General features: G+C 62.4%; 1 protein-coding gene and 1 long non-coding RNA gene across 6 annotated transcripts in view; one reads left to right on the forward strand and one right to left on the reverse strand.

Moving 5' to 3' along the window:
- The window catches only part of ACSS1 (acyl-CoA synthetase short chain family member 1), a 34,940-nt gene extending 12,984 nt beyond the window's left edge, over positions 1-21,956 (forward strand). For 3 of the 5 annotated variants that reach the window (XM_074347752.1, XM_074347755.1, XM_074347756.1), the window contains 12 exons: positions 6,716-6,915; positions 9,039-9,214; positions 9,561-9,713; positions 11,042-11,189; positions 11,441-11,578; positions 17,916-18,008; positions 18,262-18,374; positions 18,558-18,684; positions 19,151-19,278; positions 19,383-19,446; positions 19,980-20,098; positions 21,215-21,956. In XM_074347752.1, coding sequence (XP_074203853.1) covers positions 6,716-6,915; positions 9,039-9,214; positions 9,561-9,713; positions 11,042-11,189; positions 11,441-11,578; positions 17,916-18,008; positions 18,262-18,374; positions 18,558-18,684; positions 19,151-19,278; positions 19,383-19,446; positions 19,980-20,098; positions 21,215-21,394 — 1,639 coding nt within the window. In that variant the 3' untranslated portion in view covers positions 21,395-21,956. Of the gene's footprint in view, positions 1-1,034; positions 3,323-6,715; positions 6,916-9,038; positions 9,215-9,560; positions 9,714-11,041; positions 11,190-11,440; positions 11,579-17,915; positions 18,009-18,261; positions 18,375-18,557; positions 18,685-19,150; positions 19,279-19,382; positions 19,447-19,979; positions 20,099-21,214 lie in introns of those variants that run through there. The other 2 variants (XM_074347754.1, XM_074347753.1) reach the window with 2 other exon arrangements.
- LOC141574081 (uncharacterized) lies at positions 16,360-24,688 on the reverse strand. The gene is made up of 2 exons (XR_012500735.1): positions 22,780-24,688; positions 16,360-22,165 (listed from the first exon to the last, which is right to left on the reverse strand). It is a non-coding gene; the product is annotated as an uncharacterized LOC141574081 (long non-coding RNA).
- Positions 24,689-24,754: the final 66 nt, after the last annotated feature.

Raw genomic sequence — 24,754 nt, forward strand, 5'->3', positions numbered from 1 at the left:
GGGACTGCGGCCAGGGGGACCCCCACAGAGTCCACCTCCTTGACGGGGCCCTCTCTGGGGGTCTTCTGGCCCCCCTGGAGCTGGGTCCCTGCTTTTGTGAAGCCCCTCAGTGCAAGGGACGCTGGGGGGCGGTGGGTTGTGGGAGATGGAGGGGCGCCGTGTGGGTGGGTGTGGAGGTTCCTGTGGGGGAGGACCGCAGTCTTCCAGGAGGGGCTCATGTTCCCGCGGGGCGCTTGGCTTCTTGGGCTGATGTGGGGTGGACCTGCGCTGGGTTCCCACCTGGGCAGCGTGGAGGTGGCTGCTTGACCCTTCCCTGGGTCCTGACGGTATGCCGGTCATGCTGCCCCCCCCCCCCCCCCGGCCACTTGGTCTCCCGGCTGGCCAGACTTCAGGAGGTGGAAAATCAAGGCTTTAGGAAGGAGCAGCTGGGCTGGCAGCCGTGAGACGCTGCGGGGCTGCCCTGGGGATCGGGGGACGTCCGGACCCCAGTGCCCTCTGTGCTGGACCCTCCATCTGCTGCCTGGGACCCGCTCCCAGGAGGGTTACCCGGAACCAGCCCGCAGTGGACGGCTGCCCTTCCCAGGCCCAGGCTGCCCCGATGTGTGGGCCCCCAACACCTAGAATCTTAGCTGGGATTCGGGGCACCCTTGGCTGTGAAGAGCAGGACCATGGCCCACCAAGCCTGGGGGGTACTCAGGCTCATCCAACTGGAGGGGCCAGAAGCAGGGTTTGGTCCAACGGAGTCTGGTCCGTGTGACATGCTATGGATCCCACCTGGCAACAGGCCTGCAGGTGTGTGCAGACAGCATGCCTTCACCCTTCCCCCGACCAGGGCATGCGTTCCTGCTAAAAGCAGTGGGGAGGAGGGGTCAGGCGGCCTCCCGGAGGGACAGGGGCCGGCTGCTGGACAAGCGGGGCCAAGGGCTGGGGGTCCTGGTGTGAAGTCCTGGGACCGTGAGGAGCAGAAAGTGCTTGTGCTCAGGGGTCACCGTGGGCACCAGGGGAGGGGCGATGGGCTGTGGCTGCCTGGCCCCGGGAGCTGTCTTGACCTCATCTGAATCTAGGAACCAGATGTGAGGAGGCCGGGCAATTTCCCAGCCACAATCCAGGGAGACTTCCCCTGGGAAGCTGGGCGAGGTTTCTGGGCTGTCGGCGGATGGGCGGATTGTTTGCTCCGTGTCTGGGCCGACAGCCCCGTTCTCCTTGCTGGTTGTGCCTGGCCTGGGGTTGCCAGCCACAGGAGCCTCTGGGGTTCTTAGCGCGTTGGCACTGGCTCCCTCGACGAGAGTGCGGCTCTGAGTCTGGAAAGGAAAGAACTTCCTTTCCGGAGACGAGACTCAGGCTGAAGGCTAGCGCGAGGTCTGGAGGAAGCCGGGCATGAGTGAGGGGGGAGGACGGACCTTTTCTCGAGTGCTGCCTGTCCCACTTCTGGGCCACAAGGGCTGTGTTGGTGGGAGGGAGACTCAGGCCCAGGGAGCGGGGCCCTGGGGCCGGTGGTTCCCAACGCGGGGCTCAACACTGAACCATGAAGGAAAGCACCCCCCACCCCCCTCCCCGTTCTGCTCCGTCCTCATTGGAGAAAGGCTCCACTTAATGACTGCAAGGTGGTGGGGTGATGCAGCAGGTGGCGGATGGCGGGGTGCACAGAGCCTGGCGGGTGGGCCTGCCCCCTCCAGCCTCTCGGAACCCAGGCCCCCGCGGAGCGCCGGGAACCTGCTGGGGACAGCAGCCTTGACTGGATGGGGCAACCACAGACCCACCCCACCCCAGAGCTGGCCAACACCCACCCCAGGGGCCAAGCAGGTGGGCCTGCAGGGGAGGGCTCGCGAAGGCATCTGAATGACTGGGAGTCTCATTCACCCTGAGCCCGTGACCGGATACCTGCAACTTACACAGAAGCAAACTGGCATTTTCGCTCCCCTCTTTCTCTTAAGGAACCACCGATTTTCATCAATTTTCTTTTTCTGCCATTTTCTGCAATAATTACAGCCAGTGTTTACAGGACGTCTTTGTAGTGCCTGGGACTGCACATTTGGTCCCATCTGAAGTCGGTTCCGGCTTGTAAACCACAGAAACGTGTTTCTCACGGATGTGGAGGCTGGAAGTCCACGGCCAAGGTGCCAGCATGGTCTCCTGCGGGGGAGGCCCTCCTCCTGACCACGCCTTCTATCTGTGTCCTCACAGTTGTAAGGAAGGGGGCGCTCTGTGGGGTGGCTGACCCCCTCAGAGGGCTCCGCCCTCGTGCCCAGATCACCTCCCAGAGGCCCCCTCTCCTACTGCTGTCATCTTTGGGGTTAGGGTTCCGCAGACATTTGGAGCACAGGAGTCCTTCCAGCCACCTTGCCGGTGGTCCCGCTATTCGGCCATTCTGTGCTTGGGACAGCAAGGCCTGGGGGTGTTGGGGGGGTCAGATCGCGGTCATGGAAGCACTCACTCCTGAGTCCAGAGCTTTCCAGGACGTCCCACAGTGTGGTAACGCCTTGTCTTCTGTGAGGGGCACAGAGAACGTGCAGCCCCAGTGACGCCAGGTTCACCCGCTGACTTGTCAGCAGCGGCACCCTGCTTGTTTCCTGGGAACCCACAGTGTGTCCGGGGCCTTCTGGGCCGTGGCAGCTTGGGCGTCTTCGTGTTGCTGTGTGGCTCCCGCTTTCTGGGTCCCTGCAGCTTCTCTCTGCCCAGAGCCATGGTCACAAGACCCAGTCATGACGTGGGAGGAATTTCATACTTGGGCTGTGCGCCCGCTCAGCTGAATTTCCTGGGCGTCTGTCCTGGAGGCAGTTCGTAGGAGCGTGGGCAGGCGTCCTCGCCTCAGACCAGATTTAGCAGCTACAGTAATATCTGGGCCAGAGGCATCGGCCAGGATGGAAGCGGTGGGTCCCGAGCCTGCCGGCCCTCAGCGAGCCCCGCCTGCCCTCTGCCTTCCCTGGAGAAGGGGTCCCTCTGGCCGGGTCCCGCTTCCTGAAAGCTGATCCATTCTTCTCTCACCGCCTCCGTCGTCCAGAAACGGCTCACCGAAGAGAATACCCGAGTCTGGAGGAGTCTGTGGAGGGACGATGTGTCCTGTCCAGTCCTGTGCCTGGACCGTGACGTTGACCCTGCCCGCCGCTCGGCACCCAGGCCTTCCACCCTCACACCCACGCGATGCCCTGGATTCCTTCCCTGATCGGCAGAATGAAGCGAAGAGGACGGTAGCCGGGGTTGGCCTGTGAGTGGGGCGGCCCTGCCCATTGCCGTCTGGAAGGGCACAACATCTCCTTCCCGTGTGACCCTCCTTCGGCTGCAGGAAGCCGGCAGGCGTGTGCGGAGTGGAAAGGCGCCCATGGTGAGGCTCCGGTCACCCTGTGCCTCTCGTCCCTTCTCACTGCCCAGCTGTTCCCTGCCATTCAAGATGTTTGCTGTGCACCTTCTCTGAGCTCGGAGGTCTAGACCCTGGGAGGAAGGCAGTGGACAAGCCCCAGTCCCTGCCTGAGTAGAGCTGGTTCTCACTGGGCGGATGGGCAGCGGGGAGGGGTCTCTTGGCCGGTGTCTGTTCAGTGAGCACCGTGAGCCAGAGCAATTGTGGCAAGGACACAAGTCGTGCGTTCCCGATTTGTTCCTTAAATGCAGCAACACAACACACCCACACGGCTCATCTTACTTTACTTATTTTCAATAGTAACCATGGAAAAACAGCTTTGATTGGAAGACAGATAAATAAAAGTACAGCGTATTTCTTCCTGTCTCTTCTGAACTCTGTTTCCAGATGTGTCCTGTTTTGGACCGAGCTGGGCAGAGGTGCCTTTCTTTTGTCTGAGCTCGGGCGGGAGTCAGGTTGGTTCACACACTTATGGTCGGATTAGCACTGGGTTGACGTGGTTCCCAGCCGGACCTAAGGGTTGGCTGTAGAAGTCTCCTTTGTCCTGAGGCCAGGCAGCGTTTTGCTGGTGTTCAGCACCATGAATACACTCGAGGCCAGTCTGTGTATCTGTGCCGGTTGTTTGCACACATCCACGTGGAAGGCTTGGCCCTGAGTGGTCCACACCGCAGACAAAAGTAGATATCTTGCTCTGAGCCCGAATAGCAAATAGACTCTCTCTGCGCTTGACAACAGAGCTCTAGCTTGCTTTGCTGAGTTCGTTTCTAAGAGTGCTGCATGTCGCTGTCTCTCGGAAAGACCCCGCAGGCAAGGAGGAAGCCAGTGTTTCCGGTGGCAACAGCCCAGAGTACTGGTCACTGAGGGGCTGAATTATCTTTTTGGTACAGAAACAGCATTTCAGTTTGTGAAAGTCTGAGAAGTCACAAATGTCTGAGAACAGCTTTTGAACAGTCTTTGAGAACTTGCAGTATTTGGATCACTTGAAGAACACTAACTTTTCAGTGATTTAAAGACCTAGGTTTGCTGACCTTATTTTCCAGTCTGGAGGAGATTGCTCATGAGAACAAAGGCTTAAAATGATAAATCCAAGTTTAAAAAAATTACGGGTTCGGTGGAAAGATGTGTAGAAGTTGCGATAGAATTAAACGGAGACAAATGGATAGTCCGGAAAGTCTGGATTTAAAAAATGAACCCCCTGACTGTGGTGCCGGGAAGCTCAGGTTAGTGTCCCCTTCCATAGGTGGGACTGGCCGATCGGCTAGTGACCTCACGTGGAATGTGGGCCGCCTGTGTCGGGCGTTTAAAACTGACATGGCAGGAAACACACAAGCCACTGCAGCTTGCTCTCCAGACCTTCCCAGGGCTCTGGGCCAGCTGCCCAGCGCTGACCACCAGGCACCTTCTGCCCCTGAAGGGAACCCTTTTCCCTTTGCAGCCTTGCCCCTTCCCCCCACCCCCCACAGCCAGCCTTTCCAGGAAGCTCCCCTGCTGCCCTCAGCAACTCAGCACCAAGCTGAGGTGAGACGTGCCCTTCGCACTCCGCTGTGCCTTCACTCTGGGGAGCTGTGCCACAGGGGGACCCTTTCCCTCTCGTTTCTTTTGTCTGATGCCCTGTTCACCCCCATGGCGCCTGGAACCGAACGTTTAACATCTTAGGAATCCACCAAGGTGAGCCAGCCGATTTTAGTAATTTTAGAAAGTAATTTCAAACAAAGACATCTGATGGTGAAGATGACCCCCTACTGGACGTCTGCTGGGGCCCCGAGTGGGCGCCGGACGGGGCACCAGTGAGCGGCACCTTGGTCCTCCTGAAAGCCATAAGGAGAAAGATGGGGTCCCGCTGGAGCGGCGAGGTTCCTCCCAGGCAGGAGTCTGCGCGGAGCCCAGGCTGCGCCCCGTCACTGAGCCAAACTCGGGTCTGCTTGCCACCCGAGTGCGCAGTGAAGCCAGCCTGCTGGTGCGGGGCTGTGAGGAAGGAGAGTGCAGCGTCCATCGCAGGCTCCAGACGAGGAGTCCAGGGCAGCCTGTCCAGACTCCATGAGGGGTTTCAGCAAAGCATCTTTAAAGGCCACACGAGGGAGGGGAGACCAGGGCTTGTGGCCCCTCGTGCGCTGTTCTCTGACTGGCTGATGTGAGCTAACAGGGCGGTGTCGCAGGTCAACAGTGTCCAGCCCAGGCTTCCTGGGTCTGGGGACTATGTGCTCATGGTCATCAAGGAATTTACTTCTTCCACTTGGTGGGCTTTCAGCATCAGACCCTGTTACCTGGTGCTTCAGAGGGGAGGGAAAGCAGGGGGTCTGTCAGGTAAGGCCCCTCGGGTCCTGCTGACACACCAGTGGTCTGCTCTGGTCTTGTCTCCTCCACCCTCTGCTCCAGCTCCCAGCTCCATGCCCCCAGCTCCACGGCCCCAGCTCCATGCCTTGGGCTCCAGTCCCAGCTCCACGCCCTCAGCTCCACGTCCCCAGCTCCATGCCCCCAGCTCCAGTCCCAGCTCTGTTTCCTGGAGGCCCTTGCCCGGCTGCCCCTTCCCTTTCTGTGGGCTTGGCCAGCGGGAGGATCCACGCAGATGGGGCAGCCTCACTCTGCCCTTGTTGCCAGCTCTTTCTGTTAAATAACAAATACAGTAAAAAACACGCAGCGAAAATGGGAAGTGGCTGATCATGTGCCAAGCTGGGCTGAACCTGACCACGTGAGGATGGAGCTGAACTTAGTGTTCTGCCCTTCGGCAGCTTTCTGCCACTTCTGGTTCTGCTCCAGGTCCCTGGTTTCCAGAGCTGACTGTCACCCTCTCCGAGTGGGCTGAGGTGGGTCACTGCCTCCCAATCCAGCCAGCTTGTTCAGGAGGACACTGCGCTCAGGCTGGCGGGCCGAGCCTCGTGATCAGCCCGGGTGTGGAGGCAGGGGCCTCGAGGGCACGAGAGGCGAGGGCCGGGTTGTCTCAGGCCCCCCGCACTTTCGGCGCTGGTGGAGAACACAGGCCTCCCACCACCCCGGCCCTGCTCCCCAAACCACTGCGGCTCCGCAGAGTTGGGGTCCCCTGTCCTGCAAGACCTGCGCTTACCCAGAAGACTGGGCCTCACTGAGGCCAGTGGCCTCTGAGGGCAGGTGTGTCCAGAGCCTAGGGCAGGAGCCCTGCTCTCACTGGACGCAGGACCCTTGGTTTCCGTTGGCAGTGTGGCTGTGAGTCTGTGTGGGTGGCAGCCTGCTTTCTGGAAAGAGGCTTCCATGCAGCAGGTGCTGGAGTGGCTGTTCCCCTCCAGGCTGGCGGGCCTGGGCTGCGGTTTGCAGAATTCTTCCACCCAAACTGCCCTGTGCTCTGGCCCTCCTCGGGCCTGACTGACCCCCCTTCCTTGTGCCCAGGGAACTGCTGGAGACCACGTGCCGCCTGGCCAACACACTCAAGAGGCATGGAGTCTGCCGAGGGGACCGCGTGGCCATCTACATGCCTGCCTCCCCGCTGAGCGTGGCTGCGATGCTGGCCTGCGCTCGGATCGGAGCCGTCCACAGCGTGGTCTTTGCTGGCTTCAGTGCAGTGTCTCTGACGGGCAGGATCAATGACGGTGAGCAGCAGGCTTTGGGATTGCGGGGGAAACCTGGGCCCCCCGGCCTTGAGGGGCTTCGAGTGGCACAGACTCTACTCACAGTCACACGTACACACGACAGACACCGCCGGGGATAGACTGGCTGAGTGAGCCTGTGCCATGTGAGCTTCCATCTGAGTGGGTGGGACGTGGCTAGGTGAAGAAGGCTGGAAGGCCCCAGGTGGAGGGGAGGGAGTAGGTTCCGGAGGGGCGGGGGGAGCACAGATGTGCGGGGGCCTGGAGGGGGCTGTGTGCTGCGGGGCAGGGGGCGCCGAGGCTGGGCAGGTGCAGGGAGGCCCCCCAGGTCACCCGCAGGAAGGCTTCTGTGCTGAGGAGTGAGGGGCGGACCACCTCCGGGACAGGTGTGCAGACCCGTGCTGGCTCCTCCTGGTGTCGGAGTGCTGAGTGCTGAGCGGTGGCTTCAGATCTTGCAGCCTGACCCCTGCTCCTTGAGATTCTAGAGAGTTCTCTGAGCTGGCTCCCCACGGAGGGGGCCGAGTTCTGGGGGCTTTGGGGAGTTCTTCGTGTTTCACAGGAGACCTGCCTTCGGGCGACCGCCCGAGCTCAGGGCAGAGTTCTCAGCCCCCAGCCGAGCACCCTCTTCAGAGCAGACTGGGGCTTTCTGCTCCCTGTCAGCGTCTCCCTTCTTCTCCAGGGGGTGCTGCCACTCCCTTCCCTCTCACTCCCTCTCCCTCTGTAGCGCCCACCACGTGCTAGGCGTCATTCTAAGCAATGTGCAGGGGCCATTCCTTTAATTTTAACTTAGTCCCTCTGGGGCCTGAGAGAGCCCTGCTCCCCCGCACCCCCGAGCCCTGGGCGTGTTGGGCCCCAGGTTCCCGCCCGAGGGGCACACTTGGGCAGGGAGGCCGCAGACAGGTGGGCACCGGGTGAGGCCTGTGCCTTGGAGGCTGGAGCTCCAGCCCCAGGATGGGCAGGGCCGCTGCTTCTCCAGGGTGTCCTGAGCCTTGTCTCTCATCCCCTGGAGAGGGGTCCCTTTCTATCTGCTGGGCCGTCCCCTTCCTCCCGGACAAGGCGTTTCCCTGGACAGTCGCAGCTCCGGGATGTAGGCCTGGAGAGTTGTGGGCAGGCTCTGTCCACCTGACCTGGTTTCCCCAGGGTGACCGACGGCCAAGGTCTGAGGAGCACGGAGCGTGTGCAGCCGGGGCCTGGCGCGCGGGGCTGAGGACACTGCCCTTGGCGGCCGGGTGGTTGGAGTAGCTCTTCCACCCAGGCGAAGGCCTGTGCTGGCGGGTTCTCAGGCAGCCCGCAGGGCTGTGCGCCCACAGGGCCCTGGGCGGGAAGAGGCTGTGAGTGTGTCTCCAGAAAGCACGTGTCAGACGGGAAGCTGGGGGAGAGGGTGGCTCAGGTGGGGTCTCCTCTGGCAGCGGCCCCGAGGCGAGAGTTCAGGTGCAGGCGGTCCCCATGGGAGGGGGTCCTGCGGAGGCTGTGGGCTGTGGGGAGTGAGGCCGGGCGGGGAATCAGCCAGGCCAGCGTCTGCAGCGGGTGCCCAGGGCTCGGACCTGCGGGGAAGCTCTGGGAGGAGATGGGGCCCCGCGTGAGGATGACCCGGAGGGGTGGGAGTCCGGTGAGGGCTGCTGGGGCAGGTGGTTCCCCAGCTTGCCCGCCCGGGGCTCCGAATCAGCCCTCGGTGCAGAGCTTGGTGCAGGTCTGAGGGCTGCTGTGGGTGGCAGCACGGCAGCCGGACAAGTGTTCCAGGCTCTTCCTTAGGGGCCAGTTGTCCAGCTGCCCATCTCAGCCCTGAGCCCTCCCGGTGGTCCCTGGTTGGGGCGTGCTGGACGGTGGTCTGGCTGGCCCCTCACCTGGGAGGGCCTGGGGCAGGCTGGAGGGAGTGGAATTTTGGAAGCCTTGCACTTCCAGTGGCTTCTCTCCAGTTGCACCTCCCAGAGCTGGGAAAAGGCTGGCAGCTGTGCACCGGGCATGAAGGTTGCGGGGCAGGCAGAACCCTCACTTGTTCCTGTTGCCTCTTTTGCTGGAGGTGGACTTTCTCCATCCACCCTTGGGCCTGGAGTGTGTGGCTGTCGGCTGGGGCCTGAGAGTCAGTTGGGGAGGAAGCTGCCAGCCACACCCGCGTTTGTTGACAGCCAAGTGCAAGGTGGTCATCACAGTCAACCAGGCACTGCGGGGCGGGCGCGTGCTGGAGCTGAAGAGGATCGTGGATGAGGCCGTGAAGCACTGCCCGAGCGTCCAGCACGTGATGGTGGCCCACAGGACGGACCGCAAGGTGTACATGGGGGATCTGGACATACCCCTCGAGCAGGTGGGTTTAGCACACTTGTACAGCGCGAAGGGAGGAGGTGGTTCTTGGGTTCATGGGGTCTGGGTCTTGTCATCGCGGCTCTCGGTCTGGGTCCCGCAGAGGTGCCCAGGGCTCCCCTGTGGTATCTCATGGGCTTCCCTCCATGCTGGGAGCCCACAATCCTAGAGAAACACTTAATGTGACAGAAATGCTCGGCTCAGTCTGATTTGGAATGGAACCTGGGCAGGCTGGAGAAGGTGAAGTCCGCCCCGGGTCTGCTGAGCCCTGCAGCCATGGGAAGAGGTGTTCCTGGTGAGGGCGGCGAGGTCACTGCCCTGGACGGGCCGTCTGTGTCTTCTCCTTGCAGGCAATGGCCAAGGAGGAGCCTGTGTGCGCCCCGGAGAGCATGGGCAGCGAGGACATACTCTTCCTGCTGTACACCTCGGGGAGCACCGGGAAGCCCAAGGGCCTTGTGCACACGCAGGCGGGCTACCTGCTGTACGCCGCCCTGACGCACCGGGTACGGCCGGCGCCCCGTGGGGCTGCGGGCCGAGGGGAGTGGCTGGGGGGCAGTTCCCGCGAGCGGCTGCTCCTTGTGTGGTCACAAGGCGCCGGCGCAGGGGAGGGGTGGGCGCGGGGTCGGGGAGCGGGGCAGCGCCTCTGTCCTTGCTGTCAGGGCCTGGGCCCCAGCCCTGCGTCTCCTGTGGGGCCTCACGCCTGCTCTGCGGGGCTGGGCCCCTTGCACGCGACAGGTGTGGCGCAGGGACCAGCGCATTCCTGTTCACGTTAAAACGCCGTCTGCCACTTCAGGGCATCTAGGCTCTGCTCACTGGGGCTCCGTTTGGAAAGGAAAACTTAAAAACCGATTTGCTTGTATGAGGAGACAGGCTTAGTGCATGGAGACTGTTACAGGAGGCCACCCTGTCAGAATTACAAAGCAAACGAGCTAGCGTGGTTTCACTCCAGCAAATGCAGTTGAGAATCAGCACTCACTTAAACGCGGGTTGGGGTGGGTATCTCGTTGACTGTGCACCCTTGGTGGCCTTGGGGAGTAGCTGACACTCCCCAGGTGGGAATGGGTCTTAAGACGCTGCTCCTGGACCAGACTTTCTCTGGCAAAAGGCAGAAGTCAGCCCGTGCTGGTGCCAGCGGCCGGGGGAGCGGACTGGACGGGTGACTGGGAAGCGCAGGCCCAGCCAAGCAGGGCTTGGACGTGGAGCATCCATGGTCCCAGCAAAGTCACTGGCCTGGGTCAGCCAGGCTTGGTGTGGATGTGGATGAGGACGTGCCGGGAGGCAGAGGCGGCCCGCTTGCACACTGGGTGCCCTGCGTCACTGCTGCAGTGCCAGTGCTGTCGTCCCTGGAAGGCGCCTGCTCCCCCTCAGGTCGTGGCTCCACAAGGCCCTGGCCGATTCGAGACACCGTTGTGCTGTGCGGAAATTCTTGGAGAACCTCAGCATTCATCTGTGGCAGCTGGAGACTGGCCACTTACCCAAAGATTGGAAAATGTCTTGCAAAATGGAACACAGACATGGAAAGCCCCCCAATCAAACGTGCGGCTTCGTGAATTATTATTAGTTCCCAGGACCAGGGCTAGGCGATCTCAGCAGACAGCTGGGCTTCGTGCCGGGGCTGCCGCAGGGTGCCTGCCGGGCCTGGCTCCTGGTGCTGGCGTCCGCGAGAGCTGGGCTATGCACCGGGACTCCGTCTTCTCCCTGCTGGGACTGCTGTTCCCCGTCTTGCTCTTGGTGGCTGTGGGAGTGGCTGTGCCCTGGAGCTCCAGAACATTCTGTGACGTGAGGGAAGGGGCTGACAGGCCCCTGACTGCCTCTCCTCCTGTTCCTGCAGCTGGTGTTTGACTACCGGCCAGGCGACATCTTCGGCTGTGTGGCCGACATAGGCTGGATCACAGGACACAGCTATGTGGTGTACGGGCCTCTCTGCAATGGAGCCACCAGCGTCCTTTTTGAGAGCACCCCAGTCTACCCTGACCCCGGTGAGGACGCAAGAGGGAGGAGGGGGGATCACCCCTTTGGCGTGAGTCCCCACTGTGTCCCAAGGGTCAGCACACGGGTCAGCGTGCAGGGCCAGGGTGTGCGGGGAGCAACTGCGCTGCGTGGGGCTCCCTCCCGCCTGTAGTGGGTGTGGAGTCGGTCTTGCGACACGGCGCCCCATCCCCGTGGGCCGGCCCTGGCTGGGAGCTGCGCTGCGGACTCTCAGGCTGACCAGGCACCCCGGCGTCCTCAGGTCGGTACTGGGAGACAGTGCAGAGGCTGAAGATCACTCAGTTCTACGGCGCCCCCACGGCCGTCCGGCTGCTGCTCAAGTACGGGGACTCCTGGGTGAAGCAGCACGACCGCTCGTCCCTGCGGACCCTGGGCTCAGGTGAGCGGCCGGCCGGGAGGGCTGTGCGCGCCCTCAGAGCCGGCGGGGGCTTCAGGACGGCCTCGTCACAGAAGGTCGCTGGGCACCGGGCCGCGGCCACGAGGAGGCTGGTGTCCTGCCTGGGGGCTCCTCCCTGGAGCCTGCAGCCTCTAGTGTTGGGCTTAGCACTGGGACGTGTTTGTGCTCCATCTTTCTTAGGAAATCTCACCAGCGCGGGGAGGTCAGGCTGAGCCCGTTCCCCGGGGCTGCTGGGGCCTTCACCGGCCAGGCCGCCCCTGCTGTTCCCCGCACTGTGTCTTAGCGTCATCCTGCCCTCAGTGCTGCTTGCGCTGTAGGGGTTTCCAGGGAGGGAGGGAGTTGTGAGATGGAAGGTTCTCCCCCCTGCAATCCTGATGGGTGCCGCCAAGTCACATGGAAGCAGACAGGAAAGGTGAGAAGGGCCACCTTGAGTTGAGCTGGTCCCAGAAGGTGGAAGGCGCCAGGCCTGGGCTCCCCCAGGGGCTTTGTTGCCAAAGAACCAGGACTGAGATGACAAGGGGGAATCTCTGAGACCCGTGGGAGAAGGTGGAGGGGGAGCGCCTCTCCCTCACTAGGGGTGGGGCCTGTGGTCCTCACCCTGTGAGGGCCATGACCGCCAGAGCCACTTTCTTGGACCAGGCAGCACTCAGTGTGCACCAGGGACCCCCCTCACCAGGGACCCCCCTCACCAGGGACACTCCTTCACCAGGGACACCCATCACCAGGGACCCCCCTCACCAGGGACACCCCCTCACCAGGGACACTCCTTCACCAGGGACACCCATCACCAGGGACCCCCTCACCAGGGACACTCCTTCACCAGGGACCCCCTCTCACCAGGGACACCCCCTCACCAGGGACACTCCTTCACCAGGGACACCCATCACCAGGGACCCCCCTCACCAGGGACACTCCTTCACCAGGGACCCCCCTCACCAGGGACACTCCTTCACCAGGGACACCCATCACCAGGGACCCCCCTCACCAGGGACACTCCTTCACCAGGGACCCCCCTCACCAGGGACACTCCTTCACCAGGGACCCCCTCTCACCAGGGACACCCCCTCACCAGGGACACTCCTTCACCAGGGACACCCCCTCACCAGGGACCCCCCTCACCAGGGACACCCCCTCACCAGGGACCCCCCTCACCAGGGACACTCCTTCACCAGGGACACCCTCTCACCAGGGACCTCCTTCACCAGGGTCACCCCCTCACCAGGGACCACCCTCACCAGGGACACTCCTTCACCAGGGACCCCCCTCACCAGGGACCACCCTCACCAGGGACACTCCTTCACCAGGGACCCCCTCTCACCAGGGACACCCCCTCACCAGGGACCACCCTCACCAGGGACACCCTCTCACCAGGGACCACCCTCACCAGGGACCCCCTTCACCAGGGACCCCCTTCACCAGGGACACCCCCTCACCAGGGACCACCCTCACCAGGGACACCCTCTCACCAGGGACCACCCTCACCAGGGACACTCCTTCACCAGGGACCCCCCTCACCAGGGACCACCCTCACCAGGGACACTCCTTCACCAGGGACCACCCTCTCACCAGGGACCTCCTTCACCAGGGTCACCCCCTCACCAGGGACCACCCTCACCAGGGACACTCCTTCACCAGGGACACCCTCTCACCAGGGACCTCCTTCACCAGGGTCACCCCCTCACCAGGGACCACCCTCACCAGGGACACTCCTTCACCAGGGACCCCCCTCACCAGGGACCACCCTCACCAGGGACACTCCTTCACCAGGGACCACCCTCACCAGGGACACCCCCTCACCAGGGACCACCCTCACCAGGGACCCCCTTCACCAGGGACACCCCCTCACCAGGGACCACCCTCACCAGGGACACCCCCTCACCAGGGACCCCCCTCACCAGGGACACTCCTTCACCAGGGACCCCCCTCACCAGGGACCACCCTCACCAGGGACACCCTCTCACCAGGGACCACCCTCACCAGGGACCCCCTTCACCAGGGACACCCCCTCACCAGGGACCACCCTCACCAGGGACACCCCCTCACCAGGGACCCCCCTCACCAGGGACACTCCTTCACCAGGGACCCCCCTCACCAGGGACCACCCTCACCAGGGACACCCCCTCACCAGGGACCCCCCTCACCAGGGACACTCCTTCACCAGGGACCCCCCTCACCAGGGACCCCCCTCACCAGGGACACCCTCTCACCAGGGACCACCCTCACCAGGGACCCCCTTCACCAGGGACACCCCCTCACCAGGGACCACCCTCACCAGGGACACCCCCTCACCAGGGACCCCCCTCACCAGGGACACTCCTTCACCAGGGACCCCCCTCACCAGGGACCACCCTCACCAGGGACACCCCCTCACCAGGGACTCCCCTCACCAGGGACACTCCTTCACCAGGGACCCCCCTCACCAGGGACCACCCTCACCAGGGACACCCTCTCACCAGGGACCACCCTCACCAGGGACCCCCTTCACCAGGGACACCCCCTCACCAGGGACCACCCTCACCAGGGACACCCCCTCACCAGGGACCCCCCTCACCAGGGACACTCCTTCACCAGGGACCCCCCTCACCAGGGACCACCCTCACCAGGGACACCCTCTCACCAGGGACCACCCTCACCAGGGACCCCCTTCACCAGGGACACCCCCTCACCAGGGACCACCCTCACCAGGGACACCCCCTCACCAGGGACTCCCCTCACCAGGGACACTCCTTCACCAGGGACCCCCCTCACCAGGGACCACCCTCACCAGGGACACCCTCTCACCAGGGACCACCCTCACCAGGGACCCCCTTCACCAGGGACACCCCCTCACCAGGGACCACCCTCACCAGGGACACCCCCTCACCAGGGACCCCCCTCACCAGGGACACTCCTTCACCAGGGACCCCCCTCACCAGGGACCACCCTCACCAGGGACACCCTCTCACCAGGGACCACCCTCACCAGGGACCCCCTTCACCAGGGACACCCCCTCACCAGGGACCACCCTCACCAGGGACACCCCCTCACCAGGGACTCCCCTCACCAGGGACACTCCTTCACCAGGGACCCCCCTCACCAGGGACACTCCTTCACCAGGGACCCCCTCTCACCAGGGACACCCCCTCACCAGGGACACTCCTTCACCAGGGACACCCTCTCACCAGGGACCTCCTTCACCAGGGTCACCCCCTCACCAGGGACACTCCTTCACCAGGGACACCCATCACCAGGGACCCCCCTCACCAGGGACCCCCCTCACCAGGGACACTCCTTCACCAGGGACCCCCTCTCACCAGGGACACCCCCTCACCAGGGACACTCCTTCACCAGGGACACCCATCACCAGGGACCCCCCTCACCAGGGACACTCCTTCACCAGGGACCCCCCTCACCAGGGACACTCCTTCACCAGGGACACCCATCACCAGGGACCCCCCTCACCAGGGACCCCCCTCACCAGGGACTCCCCTCACCAGGGACACTCCTTCACCAGGGACCCCCCTCACCAGGGACACTCCTTCACCAGGGACCCCCTCTCACCAGGGACACCCCCTCACCAGGGACACTCCTTCACCAGGGTCACCCCCTCACCAGGGACCCCCCTCACCAGGGACACCCCCTCACCAGGGACCCCCCTCACCAGGGACACTCCTTCACCAGGGACACCCTCTCACCAGGGACCTCCTTCACCAGGGTCACCCCCTCACCAGGGACCACCCTCACCAGGGACACTCCTTCACCAGGGACCCCCCTCACCAGGGACCACCCTCACCAGGGACACTCCTTCACCAGGGACCCCCTCTCACCAGGGACACCCCCTCACCAGGGACCACCCTCACCAGGGACACCCTCTCACCAGGGACCACCCTCACCAGGGACCCCCTTCACCAGGGACACCCCGTCACCAGGGACCACCCTCACCAGGGACACCCCCTCACCAGGGACCCCCCTCACCAGGGACACTCCTTCACCAGGGACCCCCCTCACCAGGGACACTCCTTCACCAGGGACCCCCTCTCACCAGGGACACCCCCTCACCAGGGACACTCCTTCACCAGGGACACCCATCACCAGGGACCCCCCTCACCAGGGACACTCCTTCACCAGGGACCCCCCTCACCAGGGACACTCCTTCACCAGGGACACCCATCACCAGGGACCCCCCTCACCAGGGACCCCCCTCACCAGGGACTCCCCTCACCAGGGACACTCCTTCACCAGGGACCCCCCTCACCAGGGACACTCCTTCACCAGGGACACCCCTCACCAGGGACACTCCTTCACCAGGGACCCCCCTCACCAGGGACACTCCTTCACCAGGGACCCCCCTCACCAGGGACACCCCCTCACCAGGGACCACCCTCACCAGGGACACCCTCTCACCAGGGACCCCCTTCACCAGGGACACCCCCTCACCAGGGACCCCCTTCACCAGGGTCACCCCCTCACCAGGGACCCCCCTCACCAGGGACACCCCCTCACCAGGGACCCCCCTCACCAGGGACACCCCCTCACCAGGGACCACCCTCACCAGGGACACCCTCTCACCAGGGACCCCCTTCACCAGGGACACCCCCTCACCAGGGACCCCCTTCACCAGGGACACCCCCACACCAGGGAGCCCTCACAGGCTCACTGGGCTCAGTGTATTTTGCTGGTCTGGGAGGCATTCCTGCTGCATAACTAGCGCCACCAGCAGAGCCCTGGGGGGGTGTTTCCTGAGACCAGGGTATTGTCAACAAAAACAGTCAGTAACCAGCCTGTAATCAGAACAGAAGAGAGTTTTATTCGAGCCGAACTGAGGACTGTAGCTCCGAGGAGCTGCTCTGGAGAAGCCTGGTTTTCAGCAGTTTCACGCCGTATCAGAACACAGAACATCAAACAAGTCAGGGCGACCTCCTTCAAGGTTTCCAAAATGACGAGCCTGCACACGGCACGTCCGCGTGGCCAGGTGCTGGGGAAGGGAGTCTGCTCACGGCGGAGGCCAGCTCTGGGTCCAGGGAGGGCGGCGGTCACCTGTATCTTCAAACAGACGTTCTTTACTTCTGGCTGCTGCAGTCCTCTCTTTAGCGATGAAAGCAGACGTGGGACGAGGGTTTGACGGGCCACAAACAGGCTGTTGCCGTCAGTGTGAGTCTCTGGTAAACGGTGTGTGAGCCAGAGTGACTTCCAGTGCCTGGACGTGAGGCCCAGTGAGCCTGGTGGGCCCCGGCCGACCCCAGTGCTGCACAGCCCACACAGCTCAGCGGGCTCTGGGCGGCCCCTTTGCGCAGCCTCTCTCGTCAGCAGAATCCAGCTCTCTCAAGACTCTTACCCAAGGTTTTGTTTCTTGAAAAAATTTTAAACTTCAGTTTCACAAATGCACAGATACCTTCTTGTTGGGAAAAGACACAGAATCAGAAGCTGGCCGGGAAGGCTGACCTCTACCGTAGGGGCAGACACAGCTCCGCCTGTGGTCACACTGTGCTGCCCCTCTGTGACGCTGACCTAACAGACGACGTGCAGTTTCCCGCCGGCTCTGACTGCGTCCTGAAGGGGTGCTAGGGAGTGTGTGGCCCACGTGGCCACGTCCCTGGGCCTGGGTGTTCGGGCCCTTGTCCGTTTCCCAGCTCGTCAGCTGGTGCTGCATGTGTGTGTGTGTGTGAGTGCAGGACGACCACGACCCCGGATGCAGCCGTGGACCTTCTTGGTCCAGGCTCCCTGTGCCCCAGCCGTGCCCCTCTGCGGCCCCTGTGACCTGCTCAGCTCGGACTGAGTTCCTGGTTCTTGAACTTCGTGGACTGAGGCTCGTGTGCTGCCTTCGCTTGGGCGGTGGCCCTGCCACACAGCGTGGCTGCCCTCTTCCCTGGTGTGGGCTTCCACTGCACAAATGTGCCCTGATTCACTTCGCATCTGCTCTCCACTGACGGTTGTTAGCTTTTGCCCACGGGGACATCTTCGTCCGTGTCTGCCTGTGGTGGGTGTGTGCCGTTTCCAGTAACAGACAAACGTGCTTAGTGCTCGTGGACTCTGCCACCAGCCCTTGTCCAGAGCCCTTGTATCAGCTGGAGAGAAACAGCACTGCCCCCCGAATCGGCCCCGACAGCGACTGCGCTGGTGTCTGCTCCATGTTCTTGATTTCGCCCCTCTGTTGGGGAAAGTATCTCGTTGTAATTCGTGTTCTTTGATGGCTGTAAATGTGATAATCTTACTGCCCTTTCAAGTCTCCTTTTGTGTGTTTTAGGGTAATTACAGAGCTGTCTTCCTTGTAAAATCTGCCCATTTTGGTTTCAGCTTTGTTGAGATCTCTGAATGTCTTCTCTCTCGTATGTGGTTTCAGTGGGAGAGCCAATCAACCAGGAGGCCTGGGAGTGGCTGTACGACGTGGTGGGGGACAGACGGTGCACGGTGGTGGACACCTGGTGGCAGACAGGTGAGCACATCCCCGGGGAGGAGGGGCGGGACGGGGGAGGCGGCGTGGGCACCAAGGCTCCTGGGACGGAAGGCTTTTCCTGGGTGGACGGGCCAGTGCCGGGGCTGGGTTTCTCCTCAGACAAAGGTCCTTTTGTCCCTGGGGGCTGTTTCCTTGCCCCACACGGGCAGTCGCCCCTCCTCCAGAGGACCAGGTTGGTGTAAACGTGTCACTGGCCCCCGGCCTAGCGGCCTTTCCCGCGTCCTCCCCACAGAGACGGGTGGCATCTGCATCTCCCCGCGGCCCTCGGAGGAGGGGGCAGAGATCATACCCGCCATGGCCATGAGGCCTTTCTTTGGCATCGTCCCCGTCCTCATGGATGAGCAGGTGAGTCCCCTCCTCGTGCCCTGCCCAGCCCACTGCACCTTCCCAGCCTCCGCTGCCCCTTCTCTGGTTGGAGGAGAAGGCCCCGGGCAGCTCCTTCCTGGGCCCTTGTCCTTTGCCTGCGTCAAGCTGGCAGTTAGGAGATGACGACAGGGTCGCTTCTTCCTGTGTCTCCCGGGTCTGTAGGGAAATGTCGTGGAGGGCGGGGACGTCTCTGGGGCTCTGTGCCTCTCCCAGGCCTGGCCAGGTATGGCCAGGACCATCTTCGGAGACCACCAGAGATTCCTGGACGCCTACTTCAAGGCTTACCCAGGTGAGCCTTTCCCGCCACTGCTGGACTCAGGCTCAGAGGTCCGAGCGCAGTGGGTGAACCCGCCCTACTTCCCTTAGCTCTGAGAGGGCCCTGGGGAGGGGGCAAGCTGTTGGCTCCCAGGAGAGGGGTGGGAGCCACCCTGGGGACAAGCCACGGCTCCAGTCCCTGCCCGCTGCTCATGCGGTCGGGCTGGAGTGCGTGCCCACGTGTCCCTGTGGGAACTGACGATGTTCAGCGCACACTTGTCAGGGAGGCTTGTGCCCCTCGCACCTCCTGCTCCCGCAGCCGGCCGCCTCCGGCTGTTGGGCCCCTCTGCCCTTTATCGGCACCAGCTCTGTGGCATCTGAGAAGGGTCTCTGTGGGGTCGCGAGGAGGCCAGCGGGGCAGGAGCGCGTCCTTCCGTGGGGTGCTGGGAGCCCCGCGGGCCTGGGTCGGAGCTGGTGCTGAGACCCCCGCTGTGCTGCAGGCTACTACTTCACCGGGGACGGCGCCTACCGGACCCCGGAAGGCTACTACCAGATCACAGGGCGGATGGACGACGTGATCAATATCAGTGGCCACCGGGTGGGGACGGCCGAGATCGAGGACGCTCTGGTGAGTGTGGCTCCCCAGCCTGGCAGCTGGGCGCTGAGGTGTGGGGTGGTCATCGAGCGCCCAGCCGGGGTTTCATCTCTGTTGTCTCGTCCTCCCGTGCACAGGCTGACCACCCTGAGGTGCCGGAGACGGCCGTCATCGGCTACCCCCACGACATCAAGGGAGAAGGTGGGTGTCCCCCACGAGAGGACCCCCTAGTCCTGGGCTCACGCCCACCAGGGCTCCTCCGCGAGGCACAGACTTGTATGTCTGGCTGCTGGTTCCCGTCTGTCTGAGTGGAGAATTCGGGTGGGTGGCTGAAGAGCAGGCGTGGCAAGTCAGAAGGAAGTCAGGGCTCTGAGAGGCCCCAGCTCCACTGTCCTTTAAGGATGCTCATCCACACACAGCTGTCACCAGTCGGCCCAGCTGAGCTCGGGGAGCCTCCTCCCTGTCCATGGGCTGTGGCGGCCCTATCAGGGATGGTCTGTATGAGGTGCCCTGCTCTGTCACGCGTCCCCTCGCCCGCGCTCCGTCACAGCGCCTGGGCCAGCTCTGCAGCCGCCGCGTTGGCAGAGGGCGTGTGTCTTGGAGCGGCTCTGTGGCTGCCCCGTGGTTCCCACTGCAGTGATGGGCAGGGGGCCCAGAGTAAGGGGTCCTCACTGGGGACACGCTTTGGGTTTATTCATGGTCTAGCGCATCCCACACCTTTGCTCTCCTTCCAGCCGCGTTTGCCTTCATCGTGCTGAAAGAGGACGCGGGTGACGCAGATGCAGTGATGAACGAGCTCCGGTCTGCAGTGGCCACCAAGATTGCCAAGTACGCGGTGCCCGATCATATTCTGGTGAGTGGACTTGCCTCGGGGCCATAGCACTGCTGCTTTTAAGCCTCCCCCTGGCTTCCCAGAGTCGATGGCCCCTCCCGTCCGCCCCAGAACTGGCAGGAGCTGCCTCCTCTCCCAGGAGGTGGGTGAGAATGGTGGGCCCTGCATCCTTGGGGGATGGAGACATGGCCACCTGTGTGGGGAGAGCTGAGCATATGAGGCTGGTTTCGGGAGCAGGCTGGTCACTGCAGAGAACTGGACATCACGAACAAGCCTGGGACAGGGATGGAGTTGCTCAGCGCCCACCGCTTTCTGAGCAGGATCTGGTTCCTGTGGGAGAGACACCACCAGCCCTGACTGGGTGCCTGTGTTGGGGCTGGTTCTGGGGAGGAGCTGGGCCACGCTTTCAGTCCCATTGGCTTTTCACTCCTTCCTTTAACACTGACCCACTACCTTCCTCAGCTAGGAGCCTGGCCTGAGGCAGGAGGGCCCAGCCTCACTTGGTGCCACATGAGGTCAAACTGTCGGTCTGGTGACCAGTTTCCCCTGAACCCCCTAGAGGTGAAATGGACTCATTCACAGTTAGGGGCCCAAACTCGGTTTTTAATGTATTGCCTTGATGTTGGGTGGCTGTGGTTGTTAGAAAATGTTAAATGCTAAATTTCAAACATGAAGCAGGACAACATTCTCCTCTCAAGCAGCTCTTGCTTCTCATTAGAAAAAAGCCACTTTGGCCTCAGCTGGGGGAGGAGACAAGGGGCCACAGTGTGGCCTGGCTTTGCTGCCACCTGCGAGCCCTCCCTCGTGAGGGGGGCAGAGAAGCAGGTGTCAGCGGTGAGGTCAGCTCCGGTCCGGAGGGGGGCCTCCCGGGTGGAGGGTGTCAGTGAAACCCCTGACCCGTGCCTGGTCCTGCCCTTTGGGTTGATGTCAGCTTTAGGTCCAGGTGGAGGGGGACAGAAGCAGAGGCCTCGGCCCCACTGTTCTCCGGGGTGGGCTGCACACCAGCTGTTCACCACTGGGTCCCAGGGCTGGGTGTACTCCCAGCAGAGGCCCCCTCAGCTCTAGGCGCAGGGACGCCGGGGGGGGGGGGGGGAGTCCGGGTGCCGCCTGGCACTCACGCTGCACCTTCCCTGCCAGGTAGTGAAACGTCTTCCAAAGACGCGGTCTGGGAAAGTCATGCGGAGGCTCCTGAGGAAGATCATCACGGACAAGGCCCAGGACCTGGGGGACACCACCACGCTGGAGGACCCCAGCGTCGTCACAGAGATCCTGAGTGCCTACCACAAGTACAAAGACAAGCAGGCGGCTGGCCCATGATGGGCTTTGCCGAGACCCGGCGCCAACCTGTGCTCCAGACACAGCTCCAAGCTGGGAGATTCCTGGCCATCCCCGTGTGTGTCCCCCCAGCACAGAGCCCACACCGCCCTTAATGTGAAGTCCCAACGTCCCCGCCTTCCCTCCCCTGGAGAGTCCTTGGCGAGGTCCCCTCAGCAGTGGGGAGCTTCTTTCCACTTGCCCTGACCTGGGTTTCCTGGGGGGAAGCCGCTATCACCTCGTCCCCATGTCCTCTCCAGACAGCGTGGGAAGGCGGGGCACCTGGTGCAAGTGCCTGCTCAGATGACTGGGAACGAGAAGCAGTCATTTTCCCCCAGGTGTTTCTAGGAACGAAAGGGAGAAATCTTATTCTTTTACATTTTAGAAGAATGGTGCAGACACACGTGCAGCGTGTGGTTCACTTGTACACTCTAACAGTTACGAAAAGCTACTTTTTCGCCTCTGCTTGTGCGGAAATGTGCACTTTTAGGTACTGTTTGGCATATTTGAAATATGAATTGTAAATGTTTGTACCTCTGAACACAGCTGTCTTGAGACCTTTCAAGCCTACAGCGTCCATTTCTGGTGTGTTTCTACTTTCTGGGTTTAAGTGCAATGACACCTAACTCCTGAGCAGCTGTGGGGAAGGGCGCACTGTTCAGGTCAGAAGCGGGTCCGGTCACGTGTGGTTTCTGGGAGCTGTGGTCTGGATGGCCTCCTCACCCCCAACCTTGCCCACTCTTCATAGGCTGCTGGCGGGCTCCACCCGCAGGGCTGTTCAGGGAAGCCGAGACTCACTGGTCAGGCCGGAACTGGGTCCCCACAAACCGCCCTTCCTTCCTGCTCTGAGTCAGGTCTCTCCCTGTCAAAGGTGCCTTAGGTCCCTGGAACTCAGCAGGTCGATGTTGACCGTTAGGTTGCAAAATGCCTGATTAGCCAGGCACAGGTGGGCTGATGCTTGGAGTGCGGGGCAGGTGGCCTGCGGAGCTGGGTCCTGCAGGACGGGGAGGGCTGCCCGAATCTGCACCCACAGCGGGCGAGGCCCTGTGCTGAGCCCCTGCCATACGTAGCTGTGCTGGCTTCTCAGGTGACCAGACCAGGCCAGGCGGCCTTGGCTGTGGTGCACAGATTGGCAGTGCTGACAACACAGAACCACGCACCTGTACCTGCCGAGTTTTGCTGGACTTGGCAGATTGCGGTTAGAAGTGACTTAGCCCTAACCTGGGATAGTGGCCAGGGCCTCAAAATGACCTGCAAGGCAGTTCAAATAAAGCTTTATTTTGTTTATTGTTTTCTTTTGGGGGTTTAAAAAAAATCAAATAATGCTATTCTTTGCTGTTGAATATAATTCTTAAGATTCTCAAAAGAGAACACGTAAAAACACTCACCTCACGGGGGAAACACACAGCAAGCAGCCATTATGTGGTGGACCTCACTGTCTCTAGGTCCCTGTGCTGGCCAACCACTAGTCACACATGGCTCGTTACATGTCACTAAAAAGCCAGATCAAGTAAACAAAATGTTAGTTCCTTGGTGGCTGCAGCCACAGTGGAGTGCTCAGGTGCCACGTGGCCAGAGCTCCCCGGAGATCCCGTGTGATGGGGGCCCTGGTGGTAGGTGCTGGGCTAGAATTCAGAGGACCAGGAAGCAAAACCACATGCGGCCGCCCAGTCCACGCCACAGGGAGCAGCTCAGCCTCCTGTGACCCGCCCCTGCCAGGCCATCCTTACTCCAGATGGGGTGGACAGGGTGTCTGTATCCTTCCCTGGATGAGATGCAGGCTTCAGAGCAGAACACACCGAGTTGGTGCCCTGAGAGGTGTCCAGAGAAGGAGCCTGGGTCTGTCCTGAGTCCCCTGGGGAGCGGGGAGGGAGGCTGGGGGAGGACTCTGCATGTAGGGAAAGGGGGCTCACTGCGGAAAGAACTGGTCTTCCCCCTCTGCACGCCCTGGCAAGTCCGGGCCCAACAGCCCTCTTCCGAACGATCTGGTCTGGTCAGGACAGCATGAGAGGGTTACAGACTGACTTTTCCAAGGAGGATGCCTGGGCCCCCTCCTGGTGAAGCTCCCGACTTTGTCAGCGCCCCATCCCCAGTTGCTGGGGGCCTGTCAAAGCCATTCCCAGCATCACAGGCTCTGGCCCAGCCGTGATCTGCTATCTGATCACGGAGTCCAACCACTAGGATGGTCCTCCTGGCAAGGGTAACTTATGGGCAAATGCCAGGGAAAGCAGCACCCCTGGAACTGGGCCTCAGCCCCCATCTCCAGATGCGGGGAGGGGGTTTGGCTGGCCTAACCCGGGACCTAACTTGGTCCCTGGCTGCCCCCTCCCTGACTCCTCCAGTGACTCTCCTGGTTACAAGGTCTGACCCATCCCTGCCAAGACCACCTACGGCTAACTCCAGCAGCAGGCCTCCGAGGACCCTTCTGTAACTCCCGTTTGGGGGAGAGTCACGGGTCCTCTGGCACATCCCTTTGCCGCAGCAAGTTCAATTAACTTTCTATTATTTTCCTGGCTGTTTTCGGGTGACATGGAATACAAATAACTAGTGCAACAGGCTGTCCTCTAACTGGGACACAATGAAAGTGCCTTAAGGCAAGGAAGATGTCTTGCTTTGTAAGTTCGGGGAAGGATTTTCAGCAAATGAAGTGGGTCCCGACCGATAAAAAACTGGTTTGGCCAAGTGGAGGTGAAGGGAAGCATTTCACAGAAAGAAGGAATCGTAGGGACAAAGGCAGGGAGGCCTAGAATTAGAAATACAGGGCTCCAGGCCGGAGCGACGACCCAGACAGGCGGGCGCGCAGAGCGTGCACTGCCCTGAGGCCGGCCCTGACGGAGCTGTGCTGGCTGCATTCCCCCGGTGCCAGACCCGGACGTGACCCGGGGCCCTGCACACCTGGATGTACACGAGCGCCCTCCAGCACCAGCAAGGCCACGGCCTTCACGAGCAGTGCGGAAATCGATTCTCACTGCTCCGCCCCCAGCAGCCTCTCCTGGGGACGCGCTGCACGTAACAGAACCTGCTTTCCTCTGCCTGGAAGGCCTCCTCCCCGCTTCTGCCCCAAGACCCGTCCACGTCCGGCTCCGTCCCCGGCCAGACGCCCGAGGCGGCCGCGAGTCCCCGTCTACGCGCTTAGCGCGCCCAAGTCCCGCAAGGGTCTCGGCGGCCGGGCAGAGCGCCCCCTCCGGGAGGGCTCCGGTCCCGCTCTCGGCGCCCGGCCTCACCGGATAACCTCGCCGAACGCCGCAGTGACAGTCACGAAAGGCGCAGCACTAGCGGCCGCCCTCTTCTGCCCGCGTCGGTGCGGAACCGGCCGCGGGACGCTGGGCGGGGACCGCGCGAGCTCGGACTCGTTGGGAAACA

The sequence above is a fragment of the Camelus bactrianus genome, chromosome 19 (assembly GCF_048773025.1).
Source record: "Camelus bactrianus isolate YW-2024 breed Bactrian camel chromosome 19, ASM4877302v1, whole genome shotgun sequence".
Lineage (NCBI taxonomy): Eukaryota > Metazoa > Chordata > Mammalia > Artiodactyla > Camelidae > Camelus > Camelus bactrianus.